Source organism: Felis catus, chromosome A1, assembly GCF_018350175.1.
Source record: "Felis catus isolate Fca126 chromosome A1, F.catus_Fca126_mat1.0, whole genome shotgun sequence".
Lineage (NCBI taxonomy): Eukaryota > Metazoa > Chordata > Mammalia > Carnivora > Felidae > Felis > Felis catus.
Window position 1 is genome coordinate 87,765,988 of NC_058368.1, and position 19,458 is coordinate 87,785,445.

General features: G+C 48.1%; 1 protein-coding gene and 1 pseudogene across 1 annotated transcript; one reads left to right on the plus strand and one right to left on the minus strand.

The window, feature by feature from the left end:
- Positions 1-13,551: 13,551 nt before the first annotated feature.
- Positions 13,552-14,778, plus strand: LOC101101028 (annotated as a pseudogene).
- A 2,686-nt stretch (positions 14,779-17,464) lies between these two features.
- LOC101098354 (histone H2B type 3-B) lies at positions 17,465-19,404 on the minus strand. Its single transcript, XM_019830161.3, has one exon. The coding sequence runs from the start codon at positions 19,261-19,263 to the stop codon at positions 18,883-18,885; it is 381 nt and encodes a 126-aa protein (XP_019685720.1). The 5' UTR covers positions 19,264-19,404; the 3' UTR covers positions 17,465-18,882.
- Positions 19,405-19,458: the final 54 nt, after the last annotated feature.

A 19,458-nucleotide genomic window follows, 5' to 3' on the forward strand; every position in this document is an offset into this window, starting at 1 on the left:
ACAACAAAATCTGTGTAACTAACAAGAGAGAACTCATGGGAGTTATGCAGATGGGAACCCAAACCACAGGTGGGGAGGCGAGGTGAGCGAGAAGCCGGGGTGCAGACCGGCGGTGTGCAGGGGCTCGCGTGGGTACTTGGAATAAGGAAGCTGAAACAGCAGCCAAAGCTCCCGCCACCACCCCCGTCCCCCAGCCCCTGGGAAAAGCATTTCTTGAGCCCATTCCCACTTTGGAGAAATTACTGGAGGTGGTTCCCTCTCTCAGATACTAGGATGCGTTTGCCGTCCCAGCAGAGGGCTGGCCACGGAGGTCGGAGACAGCTTGAGGCTGCAGACAGCCCACAGCAGGAGGAGACGAGGCAGAGCCTTGGAGGGGCTGACCCTGGGCAGCCGGATTCCAGTGCAGGCCTACCACGGATTGGTGGATCCGGAGTTCTGAACGCGAGCCTCCCGTAGCCACCCCCCTCCCACAGTCCCGCTCCCAAGAGAGTCTGAAAAGCTGGCTCTCTCCCAAGACCGCGAACGGAGAGCCAAGGGCGTCGGGAAACCCCGCACAAAGTCACTTAGTTGGCACTGCTGGTGGCCCTCTGTGGCTATCGTCGGCCCGCGCCGCCCTCCCCGGGGTCCCCGGGCGGGGCGGGGCGAGCGGGGCGACGACCGCGCACAGGTGGGGGACCGCGGAACCCCCTCCCCCGGCCGCCCTTCCAGCGCGCTGGGAGGGCCGGGTGGAAGCGGGGGGGTGGGTACAGGGGTGCAGAGGTGCAGGTCACAGGGGGCTGGGGTGGGAGCGCAGAAGTGCAAACGATGCCTGGAGGTGTAGGGGTGCTGGGCACAAGGGCCGCGGGGATGGAGAACTGCAGAAGGTGCCGGGACGTGCAGAGGTGGGGGAAGACGGGGGGGGGGGGGGGGGAGGGGCGGGGGGGGCACAGAACTGCAGAAGGTGTCAGGACCTGCAGAGCTGATGGGAGGCGGGGGGGGGGGGCGGGCTGTCACAGAATTGCAGCGGGTGCTGGGAGGTGTAGAGGTGGGGGGAGGCAGGGGGGCGCACAGAACTGCAGATGGTGCGGGGAGGTGCAGAGGTGTAGCACAGGGGCGCGGGGACGCAATACTGCAGGCGGTGACGGGATGCGCAGAGGCTGGGGGTGCGGGACCTTCGCCTCAGGGCCCCCTCACGCCCACAGCCGCCTGGGGGGCACCCCTCGGGCACACAGTCAGTCTCAGGAGGCCCCTGAGATGAACAGGAAGAGCCAAGCCTCTGGTATTTACCAGAACAGCCCATCTGGATTGGTTCAAACAATCCTACCCGGTTGGCTGAGGCACGTTCTGGAGCTTTCTAAAGCTTCCCTTTCCCAATCGCCTTTGCTGCGCCCTCAGTTTGGTGTCTGAGCTTGGAATCTATTGTGTTTTGTCCATGTTTGTGCCTTAACGTTTTCACCCCTGTCTTTGGACATCCTCGCGATTTCCTAGCATGCGGGTGACAATGGCAGTGCGGCTGCCCTGGAGGGGAAGAGGGGGAACCTTGGAGAAAACCTCATGGCCTGGGGTGTCCCCAGGGCACGGTCCTGTGTGTGAGGCCGGCTGCCTCCCCAGCCCCCAGCCTCCTCCCTACACCCTTCCATCTGCCCCATCCTCCTTTCCCAACACCCTCGTGCACATCTCTCCAGAGCTCTCCCTTCCCAGATGCAGACCACCTCTCCTGAAAACTCAAAACCTATCAAATACATCAAGTATAGGAAAATCGTTCTCATAAAATGTCAAGTTTTGTGTTTTCGGACGTATGTGCGATCCATTTTCTAGATCTCCTCTGTTAAAAAGTAAACTGAGGCCTCTTGGGGCGCTTGGGTGGCTCAGTGGGTTAAGCATCTGACTCAGCTCAGGTCATAATCTCACAGCTCGTGGGTTCCAGGCCTGTGTGAGGCTCTGTGCTGATGGCTCAGAACCTGGAGCCTGCTTTGGATTCTGTGTGTCTCTCTCTGCCCCTTCCCTGTTCATGCTCTGTCTCTGTCTCTCTCAAAAATAAATAAACATTAAAAAAGTTTAAAAAAAAGTAAACTGAGGCCTCTTAAAAATGTTACAAATTTATTTGAGCAAAACTGGATTGAAATCAGGCAGCACACAGTCTCCCAGCAGATAGCAGGGAGTGCCAGGGAGCTGTAGGAAATGAAAGACTTAACCAGGCAGAACGGTGCAGGAATGAGGAAGTAATTCCAGGCAAGAAAGCAGGTGGCTTATGACAAGGCCACCTTCCTTTGGGGAAGGGACAGCAGGGGTCTACCAGGCAGATTTTGTCACTAGTGCTGACCAGGGAATCCTGATTGTCTGGTCGAAGCTCCCATTTCTGGGAGAGCTAACACTGTCATTGATTGTTTCAGTTTGGTGAGCTGGGGCTTAGAAGTGACTCCATATTTGGGGTCTGGAGTCTTGTTTTAATAATCCCTCCTACATTTTTAAAAAAATGTTTATTTATTTTTGACAGAGAGACAGAATGAGAGAGAGCAAAGCAGGGGAAGGGAGACAGAATCCGAAGCAGGCTCCAGGCTCTGAGCTGTCAGCATGGAGATCATGACCTGAGCCCAAATCTGAGGCTTAACCGACCAAGCCACCCAGGCTCCCCCTCCCCTTCACTCTTGATGTTGCAGATTCTGCTACTGAACCAGTAGCTGCCCAGCAAAAACGCCTTGAGCCTCTGGCCACAGATAGTCTTGATTATCTTTTAACTGAGTAAGGAGGTGTGTGCTGAGGCATTGGAAATCAAGGAGAAGGTTTGTGCCGGGCAGAATGACAGGATTGCCAGCATCGCATTGTGGAGAATCCAACAGACATTGGAGGTTAGATTATCCCCCTCGGCAATGGCCCGTGATATGTGGCCAGTGGCATTATCCGGTGTTTACAAATGACCAGATGGCAGGGGGAGCCTTCCTCAATTTGGAATACACACCCAAGTTTCGACACCTGGTGGCTTGGCAGTGGGGTCCATGGTCAAGAGTACTCAGCAGGGTCCTTTTGCTGAATCTTGCTCTTGCAAGAACGTCAGAGTAAAACAACGGTCTGTAAATGGCAAAAGTTAAAAATGCCCATGGTCAGGGGTGCCTGGGTGGCTCTGTCAGTTGGGCTCCCGGCTTCAGCTCAGGTCATGATCTTGTGGTTCACGAGTTTGAGCCCCACACCAGGCTCTGTGCTGACAGCTTGGAGCCTGGAGCCTGCTTCAGATTCTGTGTCTCCCTCTCTCTCTGCCCCTCCCCAGCTCACACTCTGTCTCTCTCTCCCTCAAAAATAAATAAAAACACTTTAAAAAATGCCGATGCTCAAACATTTGGTGAGTGTTCTTTTGATAAGGAAGAGTAGATGTTTCTGTGGCATACAATTTAAGGTGCTAGCTGGACAAGGAGAGTATCAACAGATTTCTATGTACTTTGAGCATTTCATGGTATATTAGTAACATACACCCACACATACAACTTAAGGTTTACCATGATGTGTTTGAAGGTGCTTGCTGCATGATTTGTATACCATAATTGCATATCAAATCAAGCTAACTGGTCTGACGTCTTTCTTTAACAAGGTGAGACACACGTCCTTTGAGATATTCCAGGATCCCTCCGGGAAATGTCAAAGTTATTTTGAGGTCAAAAGGCTCCAGGGGCGCCTGGGTGGCTCAGTCGGTTAAGCCACCAACTTCAGCTCAGGTAATGATCTCACAGTCAATGGATTTGAGCCCCACATCGGGCTCTGTGCTGACAGCTCAGAGCCTGGAACCTGCTTTGGATCCATGTCTCCCTCCCTCTGTCCCTCCCCTGATCATGCTGTGTCTCCCTCTCTCTCAAAAATAAACATCTATCTATCTATCTATCTATCTATCTATCTATCTATATATATATATATTTTAAGTTTAAAGACAACACGGGGAGCCTATGTGGCTCGTCAGTTAAGTGTCCGACTTCATTCAGCTCAGGTCATGATCTCACGGTCCATGGATTTGAGCCCCACGTCAGACTCTATCCTGATGGTTCAGAGCCTGGAGCCCACTTCAGATTCTGTGTCTCCCTCTCTCTCTGTCCTTCCCCTGCTCATTCTCTCTCTCTCTCTCTCTCTCTCTCTCTCAAAAATAAACATTTAAAAAAAAATTTAAGGCTCCATTTAGAATTTGATTTGGGGAAAATGTCAGGTTTGGACATTTGATTAAATAGGATCACAGATTATTATGAAATAATACTTACTCATCTACTCGACCAAAGTGGCAATTGAAGATGTTAAAGGCCCGACCCTGTTTAGCTTCCAAGATCAGATGAGATCAGGCGCATTCAGGGTGGTATGGCGTAAGATGAGAAAACTGGATTTTCTTACATAATCAAAGACCTGCTAAAGACAATGTGAAACACAGTAAGGTTTTTTAGTAGGACACAAAATCTTGGCTGTCTGTGCAGATTATTTAAATGTTAAAAAAAATCCTGGTTATAATTTCTTATTTTTTTAAGTTTAGTTATTTATTTGAGACAAAGAGAGAATGAGCAGAGGAGGGGAAGAGAGAGAGAGGGATAGAGGATCTGAAGTGGGCTCTGAGCTGTCAGCACAGAGCCCTTCATGGGGCTCAAACTCACAAACCATGAGATGGTGACCTGAGCCAAAGTCGGATGCTTTACTGACTGAGCCACCCAGGTGCCCCTGAAAATGTGTCTTTGATTTGGTGTCTGACATCTGTCCTCTGTGAGGTTTTTTTTTTATTTTTTTAATTTTATTTATTATTATTATTTTTTCTTGAGAGACAGACATGAGCGGGGGAGGGGCAGAGAGAAAGAGGGAGACACAGAATCTGAAGCAGGCTCCAGGATCTGAACTGTCAGCACAGAGGCCGATGTGGGGCTCAAACCCACAAAAGAAAGATCATGACCTGAGCTGAAGTCAGCCCCTTACCCAAGAGCCACCCAGGTGCCCCTCCAAAATCCTGATCTTTTACGGTATCTGTAAGCATCATGAAATGGATACAGGACATTTGGGGAATGGTAAAGACAGGTGGACCTTGAATTGTTTCTAGAGCTGCATTTCTGCTTTTGCAAAGCAAAATCCCTTATGGGATAAGGACAGTGGCTTTTAATTCCCCCAAAGAATCATAGTAGAGCCTGAGTGATATCAAGGCGCTGATGCAGCCATCCAGCCATATTACACTCAATTTGCTTCGTGATATCAGGAACATTTCCAACTACAATGGAAAGCAAAAGATTCCTATGTTCTAGGTTTACAGCTGTGTGTCTTTGGAATATTTCAGTACATGCTTCAGCACAAAAGGCTTCAGAATGTTTTCCTTTATCTCTGTGTACATAGCTTTATTTTAACTTAGGAGAGGAGGCCTAAAAATAAGTTCCTAGCAGGCTCTGAATATCAGCTTCCAGTTTGGCCAACCTGTGATGATAGAGCCATGTTTAAAAAAAAATCCTTTTAGGGGAGACTGGGTGGCTCAATTAGTTAAGCATCCTATTTCGGCTCAGGTCATGATCATGTAGTTCATGGATTTGAGCCCCATGTCAGGCTTTGTGCTGACAGCTCACAGCCTGGAGCCTGCTTCGGATTCTGTGTCTCCCTCTCTCTCTGCCCCTCACCTGCCCATGCTCTGTGTCTCTCTCTCTCAAAAATAAATACACATTACAAAAATTTTTTAATAAAAAAAAACCAAAGATCTAATTTTTAAAAATGTTTTTCTCCTGCCAGTCCGAATTTGGAAAGAAAGGGACAACGTGAGATTTTACCTTCCTCTCTCCATCAGGCACCATAGATGGAGATCTGCTAAGACTTCTCACCCTTTGCCAGCTCCTGCTTTTACTCCCAGGACATCATCTGCAGGTTCTGGAGTGAGCCTGGTGTCCCAGCAGGTCTCATCTTGGTCACCAGAAAATGTAAAGGAGGAAAAACAATTTTCTGTCGAGCCTTTATGGTGACTACTTGGCTGAGCCCCCTTTTTCTCTGGGACACCTCTTCATCTAGGTTAAAAGTTCTCCACTGTGGCCACTGTGTCTCAGGATTATCTTTGGACATCCAGATGGCTAATAGACACATGAAAAGATGCTCAACATCACTCATCATCAAGGAAATATAAAGCAAAACCAGGATGAGATACCTCCTCACATCTATCAGAATGGCCAAAACTAACAACTCAAGAAACAACAGATGTTGGCAAGGGTGTGGAGAAAGGGTAACCTTCTTGCACTGCTGGTGGGAATGCAAACTTGTGCAGCCACTCTGGAAAACAGTATGGAGGTTCCTCAAAAAGTTAAAAATAGACCTACCCTATGACCCAGCAATTACACTACTAGGTATTTACCCAAAGGATAAAAAAAATGCTGATTCAAAGGGACACATACACCCCAATGTTTATAGCAGCACTATCAACAATAGCCAAATTATGGAAAGAGCCCAAATGTCTGTCAACTGATGATGGACAAAGAGGATCTCTTTTGCACTGCTAGTGAGAATGCAAACTGGTGCAACCACTCTGGAAAACAGTATGGAGGTTCCTCAAAAAAACTAAAAATAGGACTACCCTATGACCCAGCAATTGCACTACTAGGTATTTATCCAAGGGAAACAGGTGTGCTGTTTCAAAGGGGTACATGCACCCCAATGTTTATAGCAGTGCTATCCACAATAGCCAAATTATGGAAAGAGCCCAAATGTCCATCAACTGATGATGGATAAAGAGGATGTGGTATATACATGCATTGGAATAGTACTCGGTGATGAAAACAAAATGAAATATTGCCATTTGCAACAACATGAATGGAGCTAGAGTGTATTATGTGCTAAGTGAAATAAGTCAGTCAGAGAAAGAAAATACCATATGATTTAAGTCATATGTGGAATTTAAGAAACAAAGCAAATGAGCAAAGGGAAAATAAGAGAGAGAGAGGCAAAACAAGAAACTGACTCTTAACTATAAAGAACACACTGATGGTTACCAGAAGGGAGATGGGTCGGGGGTGTATTAAATGGGAGATAGGGATGAAGGAGTATACCTGTTGTGATGAGCACTGGGAGTTGTTGAATCAATTCTACACTTGCAACTCATTTTACACTGTATGTTAACTAACTAGAATTAAAATTAAAACTTAAAAGGAAAAAGATTATCTCTGGTAATGTTAAACTGCTTGTTCAGCCTTTAAACAAAATCCGATTTACCTGAGGCTTCACATAGGACCCAATCCAACCCCAGACCTAGCCCAGTTTCTAAGTCAGACCCAGTCTGACTTCAGCCGATTTCCAGTCTGGAAAGAGACATGCTCTGGTAAAGTCTGAAAGCTCATAACACAGGAGGACCAGGACCAACCAGGACTTACCCATGACTACTGGAGGCGGCAAGACAACCATGGGCTCAGAGGGGCTCAGCAGGTGCCTGTGCCTGGTTCCCGGTTGCTCTGGGACTGACAGGGGTTTCCCTGAGGTCCCACTTCTGATACCAGCACTGCTGAAAGAGAAACTGAGGTATATTGAAAATTGTGAGAGTGTATTTCAGCAAAAACTGATTTGAATCAGGCAGCACCCAGTCTTGAAGATAAGAAGGCGTTCGGAGGAGCCGAAAATGAAAGACTTCTATAGGCAGAAAGTGGGGAAGCAAGGAAGTCATACGGGGCCAAAGGTGGGTGATTATTGCAAGGTCACTTTCCTTTAGGGAGGGGACAGCAGGGGCCTATCAGTCAGATTAGTGGGACAGGGTGATTCCTGATTGTTTCATTTTAAGTTTATTTATTTATTTTGAGAGAGAGAGAGAGAGCGAGAGAGAACAGAGAATCCCGAGCAGGCTCCTCGCTGTCAGTGCAGAGCCCAACACGGGGCTCGAACCCACAAATTGTGAGATTATGACATGAGCCAAAGTTGGACACTTAACCTACATTTTTACCAGGTGCCCCAACATTTTTACTTTTTTTTTTTTTTTTTTAGTTTATTTTTGAGAGAGAGCGTGAGCAGGGGCTGAGCAGAGAGAGAGGGATACAGAGGATATGAGCCAGGCTCCATGCTGTCAGCACTGAGCCCGCATCGGGGTTTGAACTCAGGAACCGGTTGAGATCACAACCTGAGCCAAAGTCAGACACTCAACCCATGGAGCCACCCAGGCTCCCCACACGATTTTTGCATATCTGTATGTAGACGGGAAGTAATAGAAATATACTATATACGCATGAGGACGGGAGCTCACTCTCATGGAGGAACAAGTAACCAGAAAGGCCTGTGTGGCCTCCAGAGCATTTTGTCCCCTGACCCCAGCCCCTGGGGCACCCGAAACCTGTCCTAGGTGGGGAATGGGTAGCTGTGCAGCTCAGGGGCTGAGGGGCCAGCACATCTGGTCTTTGTGTCTGCGTGTCTGTGTGGGCACTGAGATGGCAATGATCCATCCCACAAGCTGCTCACCCAACACCAGATTCAGTTCCCTGACCCACCCCCCACCTCCCCTCCACCGTGGTCTCCAGCCTTTCATTCCCACCTGGAGCTGGGATTTGACTGAAGACCCCCTCTTTCCTGCCTGCTGAAACAACATGGAAATGAGCACAGGAAGAAAAGGACGGGCCCAGCCTGGGAAGCAACCCCAAAACCTTGCATGGGTGCGGGGTTAGCACCTGTCTCCTCCAGGGTCTTGTACACAAGGCTGGCCACAGGAGCCCCAGCACCCCCGCCACGGCCTTTGTTTCAGGTGCACGCTGGAGGCTGTCTCCAGGACAAAGGCTGGCCAAGCTGCCTTCCTTCTTTGCTTTGTGAACCTGCAAAGCGTGCAAGGAGGTTTACCTCTTCTCTGCAGAGCTCCAGTGTGCGTGCACTGTCACTGCAGGCACCCACCTACCTGCAGCTCCCAGCCCCAACCATTATGGTCTGGCACCCTTCCTGCATCTGCAGGGTGCTGCCTCCCCGCAGAGCCCTACCCCCACCCCACACCCCTGCAGGATCCATAAGCAGCGAGTGCTGCTGTAGTTGTTGGGGGCGGGGGGGCTTGCAACATTTCATCTACAGCAATGCTCATTGGTGGGAATGTGTAAGACACCAGGCTGGGGTGGGGCAAAAACACTGCACAGCATCTTTATCCCAGCAAAGAAAAAGGATGGTGTCTGTGGTGGGCACAGGAATTCAGGATGATGAAATGTGCTCCTTTCACTGACTCCATCATTTGTTCCACATAGTTAAGGAATTGCTACCAGCACCAGGCACTGTGCACTGAAACCATTAAGAAAAAAAAGTGTTTTTATTTTTTATTTTTTTATCATTCCACCTTCTTTTTAAATTACTCTTCTAGAGGCGCCTGGGTGGCTCAGTTGGATAAGCATCCAACTCTTGATGTTAGTTTAGGTTGTGATCTCATGGTTGGTGAGATTGAGCCCTGCAGTCAGACTGTGCTCTGGGTGTGGAGTCAGCTTGGGATTCTCTCTCTCTCCCTCTGACCCTCCCATGCTTCCAAGTGCTCACTCCCTCTCTCAAAAAAAAGACAGGTCCAGGGCGCCTGGGTGGCTCAGTCGGTTGAGTGTCCAACTTCGGCCCAAGTCATGATCTCACAGTTTGTGGATTTGAGCCCCACATTGGGTTCTGTGCTGAACACTTGCTCAGAGTCTGGAGCCTGTTTCGGATTCTGTGTCTCCCTCTTGCTCTCTGCCCCTCCTCTGTTCGTGTGTGCGTGCTCTCTCTAAGATAATAAACATTCAAAAAAAATGGTATATAAGCTCTCCCTCCAATCTCACCACTTTGGGAGATAGTCACCCTTTTCCCCTGGGAGGCCCCCATGCATGTAATAATAAAAATTAATAAATTCATACACCTTTTCTCCTGTCAATCTGCCTGTTGTCGGTTCACTTCCCAGAACCAGCTATCAAAGCCAGGAGGGTGGAGTGAAAGCATTTCCTCCCCAACATTATAAATGTGTTAGAGCTTCAATATCCACCGGAAGTGAGCCTCACTGAGACAGAAAGACCTTCTCCAAACAGTGAGTTTCAAGACTATGTCAGAGAAGTCTGTGCTCACGAAATCTGCAGGTAAAAGGAAAGAGATTCTTGCTTGGAGTGCACCTCGTGTGCAAGATCGGGCTTCCGACGTCTCCCACTGGTGCTGGGAAGCAAGACTAATCATTTTTATACTCATTAACTCCCACAGAAAAAAAATAATGATGGCTACAAAAGTGGTTTGGGGTAATGATCCAGAAACAAACTTTTTTTTCTATTTCCTTAAGGCACCTTCTATTCAAAGGCTTTATTCTTTTAATGGAGTCAGCGATTATAGAATTCAGTACAATTTCATCTACAATACTTTCATCTTTCCAGGAGAGACCAATTATAAGATTTTGGACTTTTGTTTGTCAGAAACTGAAACACAGAGTGATGCATTGGTGTTTTACTATTTTTCTTCTACACATCACATCATAAGTAGTGTTCCTTCTTCAAAATTGAGTGCAATTCACTATCCAAATATTTAAAATTTCTTGGCACCAATCAGCCTGATTTTCAGGGTCAGCTCCTGCCTCCCACGTGTTTAACTCGGGACATATTTTCTTCAGCCTTTTGCTACCCATCCATAAAATGGAGTTGATAATAGTGCATACCAGGAAAGGATCTTATCAGCACTAATGTGAATTATGTATTAAATGGTTACCTAGATGATAATGAGCTCTATAGAAATGTTTGTTAAATGAAGGTAAATAGATAAAATGGTCAATGCTGAGTATATCCAAAGCAGCTTAAGGCACCCACAATCTCAAGAGGCCCATAGATCTCACAGGACATGTGTGAACACACAAGACATGTTTGTACAGACATATTTGCACATAGAGGGCATTTGTGTGGGTATCTTGAAAGCATCTTGCTGACTGTTCTGAAGCTGTGATCCATTTTGTCTGTTGGGGGCACCGTTAAGTTTCCTGGCCTCTGGATGGTTACAGTGGCCAGGTAAGTGACACCCAGACCAGACCTTAGACCTTCTCAAAGTGTGATATGCATCTGAGTCTGTTTAAAATACATCTGGTGCACCTGGGTGGCTCAGTCGGTTAAGTGTCCAACTCTTTTTTTTTTAATGTTTATTTATTTTGGGAAGACAGAGCATGAGCGGGGGAGGGATAGAGAGAGAGGGAAACACAGAACCCGAAGCAGGCTCCAGGCTCTGACCTGTCAGCACAGAGCCCAGTGCAGGGCTCAAACCCACAAACTGTGAGATCATGACTGGAGCCAAAGTCAGACACTTGACTGACTGAGCCACTCAGGTACCCAAGAGTCCAATTTTTGACTTGAGCTCAGGTCATGCTCTCACCGTTCTTGAGATTGAACCCCACATCGGGGTCTGTGCTGACAGTGTGGAGCCTGCTTGGGAGTCTGTCTCCCTCTTCTCTCTGCCCCTTCCCCACTTGCTCTCTCTCTCTCTCTCTCTCTCTCTCTCAAAATAAATAAAAATAAACTTAAAAAAAAAAAGAAAAAGTGGGGCCTGGGTGGCTCAGTCGGTTGAGCATCCGACTTCGGCTCAGGTCATGATCTTGCAGTTTGTGAGTTTGAGCCCCACGTCGGGCTCTGTGCTGACAGCTCAGAGCCTGGAGCCTGTTTCCCATTCTGTGTCTCCCTCTCTCTCTGCCCCTCCCCCGTTCATGCTCTGTCTGTCTCTCTCTGTCAAAAATAAACATTAAAAAATTTTAAAAAAAAGAAAAAAATACAACTTTTGAGTCAATACCTTTGAAATGGGGCCCAGGATTCTGCATTTCTATTTTTTCTTATGTTTATTTATTTATTTTGAGAGAGAGAGAGAGAGAGAGAGAGAGAGACTGCACAGGGTAGGAGCAAAGATTGGAAGAGAATCCCAAGCAGGTTCCATGCTCAGTGTGGCCCAACACAGGTCTCAACCTCAAGACCATGAAATCATGACCTGAGCCCAAATCAAGAGTCAGACTCTCAACCCACTGAGCCACCCAGGCACCCCAAGAGTCTGCATTTCTGAGCTTCCCAGGTGTGATGCTCAAGTAAGTAAATTCTTAACACCTTATATTTCCATCTTGGCATTTAACATATAGGAGACCTTAACTCATGTCTATAGGAGTTAATTTAATGGGGGAGGCAACTCAGGGACTGACAACTTCTGGTGAAAACAAGACAACATATCCAAAATGGAGTGCCTCATGCTAAGTGCCATGTCACAGAACCAAGACTGAATGTATTGCAAGTGTCAGCTGTCCCAGAAGTGGAGCATTAAGCTCCAGTGAATCAGGAATCCCCTGATTGTGGTAGGCCGGGGCCCGGTGCCAGGCTGAGACCGGGTCGAGCAACGGTTCCCTGCTGACTCAGCCAACCCAGTGGTTCCCCCTCCCATTCCCCCATTTTCAAGGGCATACGAAAGCCTTGTCAAGGCTGAGAAAGTTAATTCCTGAAGCCTGTGGTCTGTGGGTGTTGGCAGTAATGTTACCTCCCCTTTTATCTACCCCGAGTCAAATAGAAACAAACATGGGAACTGTGTTTTGCTAGCAATCTTATCAACAAGGTCTTGCTGTGACCCGTTTAGAAAATTCACAAGGAACACAGAACTAAATGTTTTGGTTGGCAGCGATTATGTGAAACCTGTTTATTCTTAGAATGGCCTGACCCTTATGAGTCTTGATATAAAAGATTGTGTACAGCAACAATAAAGCCATCACTTGGGCCATCAGCCCAGGGGACCCTCCTGTTCCCAAACTGTCTTCTCTTCTCTCTTTTTTTCCTTACATTCCCCTACCCTCAGGACCCTGATCTCGGTGTTTGTTGCGCCGGTCACAACACTGATCAGCACTAGTGAGGTAATCAGTCTGATAGGCCTCTTCCATTCTCTAAAAGAAAGTGACCTCGCAATAATGCTATTTTTCCTTTCCTGTGACTTCTTGTTCCCTCTCTGTTCTGCCGATACAAGTCTTTCATTTTGTATGGCTCCATGGAAATCTTCTCTATCTGTTAAATTGGATGTTGCCTGATTCTAAGCAACTTTTGTTCAATAGATTCTTAATATTTTTGGTAGGCCTCAGTTTAGCCTGTAACAATTCTATAAGCCTGTGTTCTGATGCGTTCACAGACAAGATGAGACCCTAGATACAAAGTACCTAGCACGCAGCGATCACTTCAAAAGAAATTAGTCAGCATTGAAATCAAAGGACTGTTTCCCCGGAAGCCCCTTCATCAGTCCTTCCACTTGCAAGTCTGCCCTGTTGCTACACCTCCAATGTGAGTGCCTTCACAGATTTTCAGTGTTCAGCCGTTTGGATTTACGCCTGAATTCTGACATTGGCCTTTTGTTGGGGGAATGATGGGAAATAAATAGTTAAGTTATTCCCATTCCCCTTTGCTGAATAAGCATCAGCTTGTCCTCCCTAGCTTTGGGCCTCAGAAACGTGTTTACCCCTTGCCCGGAGAAGATGGAGATGCAGCGTTAAACCGACTTTTATTTCCTTATTTATTATTATTGTTGTTATTGTTTATGTTTATTTTTATTATTATTATTTACCCCATCCAGAACCGGTGACCACACAAAGGCCCCTCCTCTCCCGGTTTGAACAAAGATGCTCAACCTGACTCCCTGCGCGAGGCACCTGCGTCTTCGGATTGGTGGGATTGCCATCCAATAGGAAATAAGAGCCAGCATCTGCTATTTACATAAACTCCTAGCGGTCCCAGAGGCTCACAGCCTGCCGTCCAATCAGATTCCCGCGACTTGGAGGCTTCATTTGAATATGGACACAATAAATAGCGCTGCCTGCGCTCGGCGCACTCATCTCGGTTCCTGCGACTGCACCGCCCGGGTTTCGGTGTCTGGTCCGCGGCCCCCTGCCCCTTCGCCCGCACACTCGCGCCCCAGCTACCTCCACTCTAGCCGCCTCCTGGCGTTCCTGCGTACCCCGCCAGCCCCGAGCCCGCGTCCCTGCGACGCCCCCGCCGCCCCCACCCGGGCATCCGCGCCCCCCTTGGAGCCCCTGTGCCCGCGCTGCCTGAGCCCCGGAGTCCCCACCGCTGCGTTGCCCCACCCCCAACCCCGCGCTGCCCGGCCAAGCCGGATCCTTCCCACTCCGCCCAAGAAGGGCTCCAAGAGGGCCGTCACCAAAGCGCAGAAGAAAGAGCAGCCGCAAGGAGAGCTACTCCATCTACGTGTACAAGGTGCTGAAGCAGGTGCACCCCGACACCAGCATCTCGTCTAAGATCATGGGCATCATGAACTCGTTTGTCAACGACATCTTCGAGCACATCGCCAGCGAGGCCCCTGCCTCGACCATCACGTCCTGCGAGGTGCAGACGGCCGTGCGCCTGCTGCTGCCGGGCGAACTGGCCAAGCACGCTGTGTCTGAGGGCACCAAGGCCGTCACCAAGTACACCAGCTCCAAGTGAGGCGCGCCGGGCGCCCTGGAACCCAAAGGCTATTTTCAGAGCCACCTCTGTGCTCAGAAAGGAGACTGCCAGCCGCTCTGGTTGTGATGTACTGCTCCGGCAGGGTTCTGGGGGGCGCTGCAATTTGCCACGGAAAGCGAGACTGGACTTCAAAGGCGCAGACCCTGCAAAGGCGCGTTGAGTCAGCATCTACCCAGCCAGCAGCCAGAGAGGGCACGGCCTTAGCTTTAGGCAGAGACCCGGTCACCTCCAGGAAGGCTTCAGGCCAACCTCCCTACTAGCACCCCCGTGTCTCTTAATGGATTAGGTCTGCGTGCGCTGGACGGATGTGGGGTTGGATGAGGCCCTGGGTGTTGGGCTCAGTCTTGGCGGTGACGCTTGGGCTGATCCTTCCCTCCTTTACCTCTTGTCAAATACACGAAAGCAGTGTTCAGTTTAAGCAGCTTTTTGTGGGCACCACAGTTCCTGTTTGAAAAATCAGAACAGCGGGTGCACAGGTAATGGCCTCCATCATCATACTCTGCTAAAATCATTCATATTAGGAGATCAGTTTATGTGGGGTTTTTTAAATTTTTAATGTTTACTTTTGAGAGAGAGAGAGAGAGAGAGAGAGCGTGAGCAGAGGAGGGGCAGAGAGAGAGAGGGAGACACAGAATCTGAAGCAGGATCCAGGCTCTGAGTCCCAGGCCACTCAGGGCTCCAACTCACAAGAACCATGAGATCATAACCTAGGTCAAAGTCTAGGCCCAACGGACTGAGCCACTCAGGCTCCCCTATTTTGGTTGTTTTGTTTTTTGTTTGTTTTTGGTATATACTTTTAACGAAAGCCTTGTAAATGGTGATAGAGCCTTTTTGACAAAACGAATGGAGCACTTTAAACACATACACACAAGTAAACCATATGCAAGGTGGATTTAATTTGCCCACTTTATTTATAACTGAAGCAGCAGGCTTGACTGTGGCCCAGGCTTCTCTCACTCTAAAAAATACCCCAGACTACAAAAACCACCACAAGAGCATCCCAGTCTGAAAGCAAAACACTTCCCAGGATTTGGATTTCCAGTTCAGTCCCAAGAGGTGGGCAGAGGCCTTCTGATTCCTGGCCCCTAGGGGTGTCCATCTCCGGTGATGTCACGCTTTCATCAAATCTTAGCCTCCTACACTAAATTCTTTGTTTTGCGTTTGTACTTTTTTTATTAAAGAGATAGCCCTTCCCTCTCCATCTTTGGTTTACTCCATAGTAATTAGCAAATTGGACTTAAAATTTTTGGCTGAGATGAGGAGAGGAGAGAGTCTCTTCAATGCATTTTATTTTTAAAGTTTATTTTTATTTATCTTGAGAGGGAGATAGAGAGTAAGCAGGGGAGGGGCAGAGAGAGAGAGGGAGACAGAATCCTAAGCAGGCTCCACACTGCCAGCATAGAGCCCAATGTGGGGCTCAAACTCACCGTGAGATCATGACCTGAGCCAAAGTCGAGAGTCAGAGGCTTAACCAACTCAGCCACCCAGGTGCCCCCTCTCAAATACATCTCAGGGGATACCTGCAAAATCCCTCCAGTGCTTTCCAGGGCCTTACTCTTTGGCCTGTACTTTTGGTATTTCAGGCCTAGAGAAGTCTTCCATTGTGTTGATTCCTTACCCTGTGAGTGTAAGCATTTTTAAATACTCAGTGAACCCCTTCCTTCAGCCTCCAACTTAATGCAAATAACATTTCTCTTTGTTGTAGTAGTATTACTGACTGGGCTCTGTATTCAGATTCTCTCCATTTTCTTCATTATAAATTCTCAAGGGCAGGAACTCTGTTGCTCTGCATCGTCCTTAATAGATTCTCACTCCCGTGGTAGGAGAGGGCCCAACCAGGCCCATTCTTCCCCTGGGGCTGCCTCAGCATCCTCCACACTGTTCAGCAAATAGAGGCAGCCTCCTCCCCTCCTCCTCCTCCTCCTTCTCCTCCTTCTTTTACTTCACACTAATTCTGTGTGTCTGAGGAATGAAGGGACTGAGATATTAATTGACATTTTGGATTACCCACAACAAAACATTTTCATGCAACTGTATTTGGGAATTATGTTTATTCTGCTTCTTGATTTTATTTTAGGGACTAAATAAACTGTGTTGTTTCTCACTGCTAGCACAGTCCCACACTACTGGAGACAAGTTGCATTTTATTAAACCTAGGTCTGAAGCTTATTATTAAAGCAGAGAATGACCTGGATCTGAGACACTAGTTTCCTGTTACCAGAAGTGCTCATTAAGATCGTGATGCCTAATCTCCTTCCTTCCATAGGTAGAGGAGGGCTCAGACCCAATCAGGAGGCCCCTGCTTCATAGTGTAGGACTGGATTCTGTAGTTTCCGAGAAGAATCAGACAGCTCTTGAGAAGATTAAAGGTGTTGACTTTGACGTAGATTACTGTTTTCAAATCTGGGGATCACAACTAGCAGGGAAAGAATTGAGTAAAATAACTGTGGCAAAACTTCCGTATCTATGAGTTGTGTTGTGTTGTTTTTGTAAATATTTCAGAGTGTGTATATATGGATACACACTAATAATGGAAATGAAATGATGCACACTGCTATCATTGTAAGCATAACAATACTCTATATGTCCACTGATGCATAAAGTGAGGCAATAGGAACCACCATCAATCCCAATAAATGAGGTAGGTTTCACTAAAATTCTAACTGAGAATTACTTACGATCATGTATCTGTGATAACTAGCTATCAAAACTTATGTTTTCAATAAATGTGTACTGCCCAGATGACTTTTAAAACATTTTTTGTCACCTGCAAGTATTTTTAAATTTCAATTTACGTTGGGGTGTGTGTGTGTGTGTGTGTGTGTGTGTGTGTGTGTGTAACGAAAGGTAATAGATAAAAACACTCAAAAATATAGCTTACATTTGGATGAAATTCTCAGGAAGAAGTACAATGGGGGTGAGTTCAGGGAGGAAAAAAAGGATCATGTAGACTATCTCACTGTTAACGAAGAATTTGACCATGTGTTCTAAGAATTGATTACAGTATCGAATTGCTATTTCAATAGATACCTTTAAAAGATTGATGTGATCGTTGTCACCCATATTTCAGTACGAAAGATTTTTATAAGAGCATTATTTGAAAATGTGTGAAAGCTCAAGAACTTTATTTAAAAATTTATTTTAATTTCTTTGATGTGACCATTTTGCTTTTTTACAACGTCCTACGTTGGGAATTGCGCCCTTGTAACTATAACAACTAAGGATAAAAATATTTTAGTTGCCAACTGAAAAACGTGTCAGATTTTAAATTCCTTTAGATTGGACCCACGCAGGAGAAGGAACAGGGTGGGTGGGCTTCCAGACGCTGGGGCGGAGGGAGCTTCGACTGTGACGTTCTCAGACCCTCCCGCCCAGCCCGGCTTCGACCAGCTTCCTCTGGAGATGATTTGCAAAACATGACTGATACCTTTCATTAAATGTTTGTTCCTTGCCTGAGCCGATGACACGACGAATCGGTACATCTAAATCTCAGAGTGGCTCAAGGAAGTGCTTGTTAGGAATCCCCTATTTACAACGAAGAAAAGCCAAAGCGATGTCCTTTTCCAAGTAAAGGCTCTTCCTGCCAAAGAGCTTTCCCTGAGCCAAGATGACACTTCCCTTAATAAATGCCATAAATTCGAAAAAAGAGGTAATTCTGCGTCACTAATGCTTCACAGAAAATGATGTGGCTGAAAGAGGGAGCTATTTGTCCAGAAAAGGGGGGATTACATTAAAGGGGAATTACTTTCCTCCTGAATTGATCTCCCCCATCCCCACATAGGCTAAAGCTACCCGCAGCAGAAATCGGCTTGTTACATGTGGCTCGCGCGCACCAGACGCTTCCATTTCCCTTTCGGTTTCAAACGTTTTGCCTTTGTAAGGTCCAGTCACGCCAACATTCTCCCAGAAATGTTCACTGCTTCAGGATCAAGATGTCTGGTCGAGGGAAGGATGCAGCTGCAGGCGACACTGCCTGGGGCCGCGCAACACCGGAGACCTCACTTCCCAGCCCATGCATCAGAGACACTGGGGGGGGGGGGGGGCGGGGATTGGCACCTCCTGAAAGAGGTGACCCGCGCCCTTCACCCACAGACGCACGCCGCGCGCAGACAGGCCTGGGTCTCGGAGTCTACGCGCGCAAGCGCCGGGGATGCACCCTTGCAGCCACCAAAGGACGAAGAACTCAAGGTGTCTACTTAGCGGGGCGATGCATCAACAGCCCTCCGCAGAGGGGAGGGTGGACACGGATCCTTGACCGCCAGGCCGGTTACCATCCCAGACCTCCATAAGAAACAGTTACACACTCTCGCCTTCCACGCACACACACAATGGGGCGCGCGCGCGCGCACACACACACACACACACACACACACACACACACGGACCCAGTAACCAGGAAACCACTAAGGTGCACAGAACGGAATTGATTCACAGGACAACCCTTCACCGTGTTCGAAACCCTTTTTCGATTATGTGGGTGGCTCTGAAAAGAGCCTTTGGGTTCCAGGGCGCCCGGCGCGCCTCACTTGGAGCTGGTGTACTTGGTGACGGCCTTGGTGCCCTCAGACACAGCGTGCTTGGCCAGTTCGCCCGGCAGCAGCAGGCGCACGGCCGTCTGAACCTCGCGGGACGTGATGGTAGAACGCTTGTTGTAATGCGCCAGGCGGGAGGCCTCGCTGGCGATGCGCTCGAAGATGTCGTTGACAAACGAGTTCATGATGCCCATGGCCTTGGACGAGATGCCGGTGTCGGGGTGCACCTGCTTCAGCACCTTGTACACGTAGATGGAGTAGCTCTCCTTGCGGCTGCGCTTGCGCTTCTTGCCGTCCTTCTTTTGGGCTTTGGTGACGGCCTTCTTGGAGCCCTTCTTGGGCGCGGGTGCCGATTTAGACGGATCAGGCATTATGGCAAGTCTCTCCAAACAAAAAGAACGTGCGGCCGGAGCAACTGTATTTATACGTCCCGTATGCAAATGAAGGATCCAGAGGTCCTCGTATCTGATAGGTTCGAACGCCGCTTAACGTAATCACTGGAAAAGGTGCATGCAAATTAGGGGATGATGGACTCCTTTTCTGATTGGTCTCCATTACTATCCAAT

Coding starts and splice junctions, on each gene's coding strand:
- LOC101098354 (XM_019830161.3), bottom strand. CDS start 19,263: ATGCCTGATCCGTCTAAATCGGCACCCGCGCCCAAGAAGGGCTCCAAG.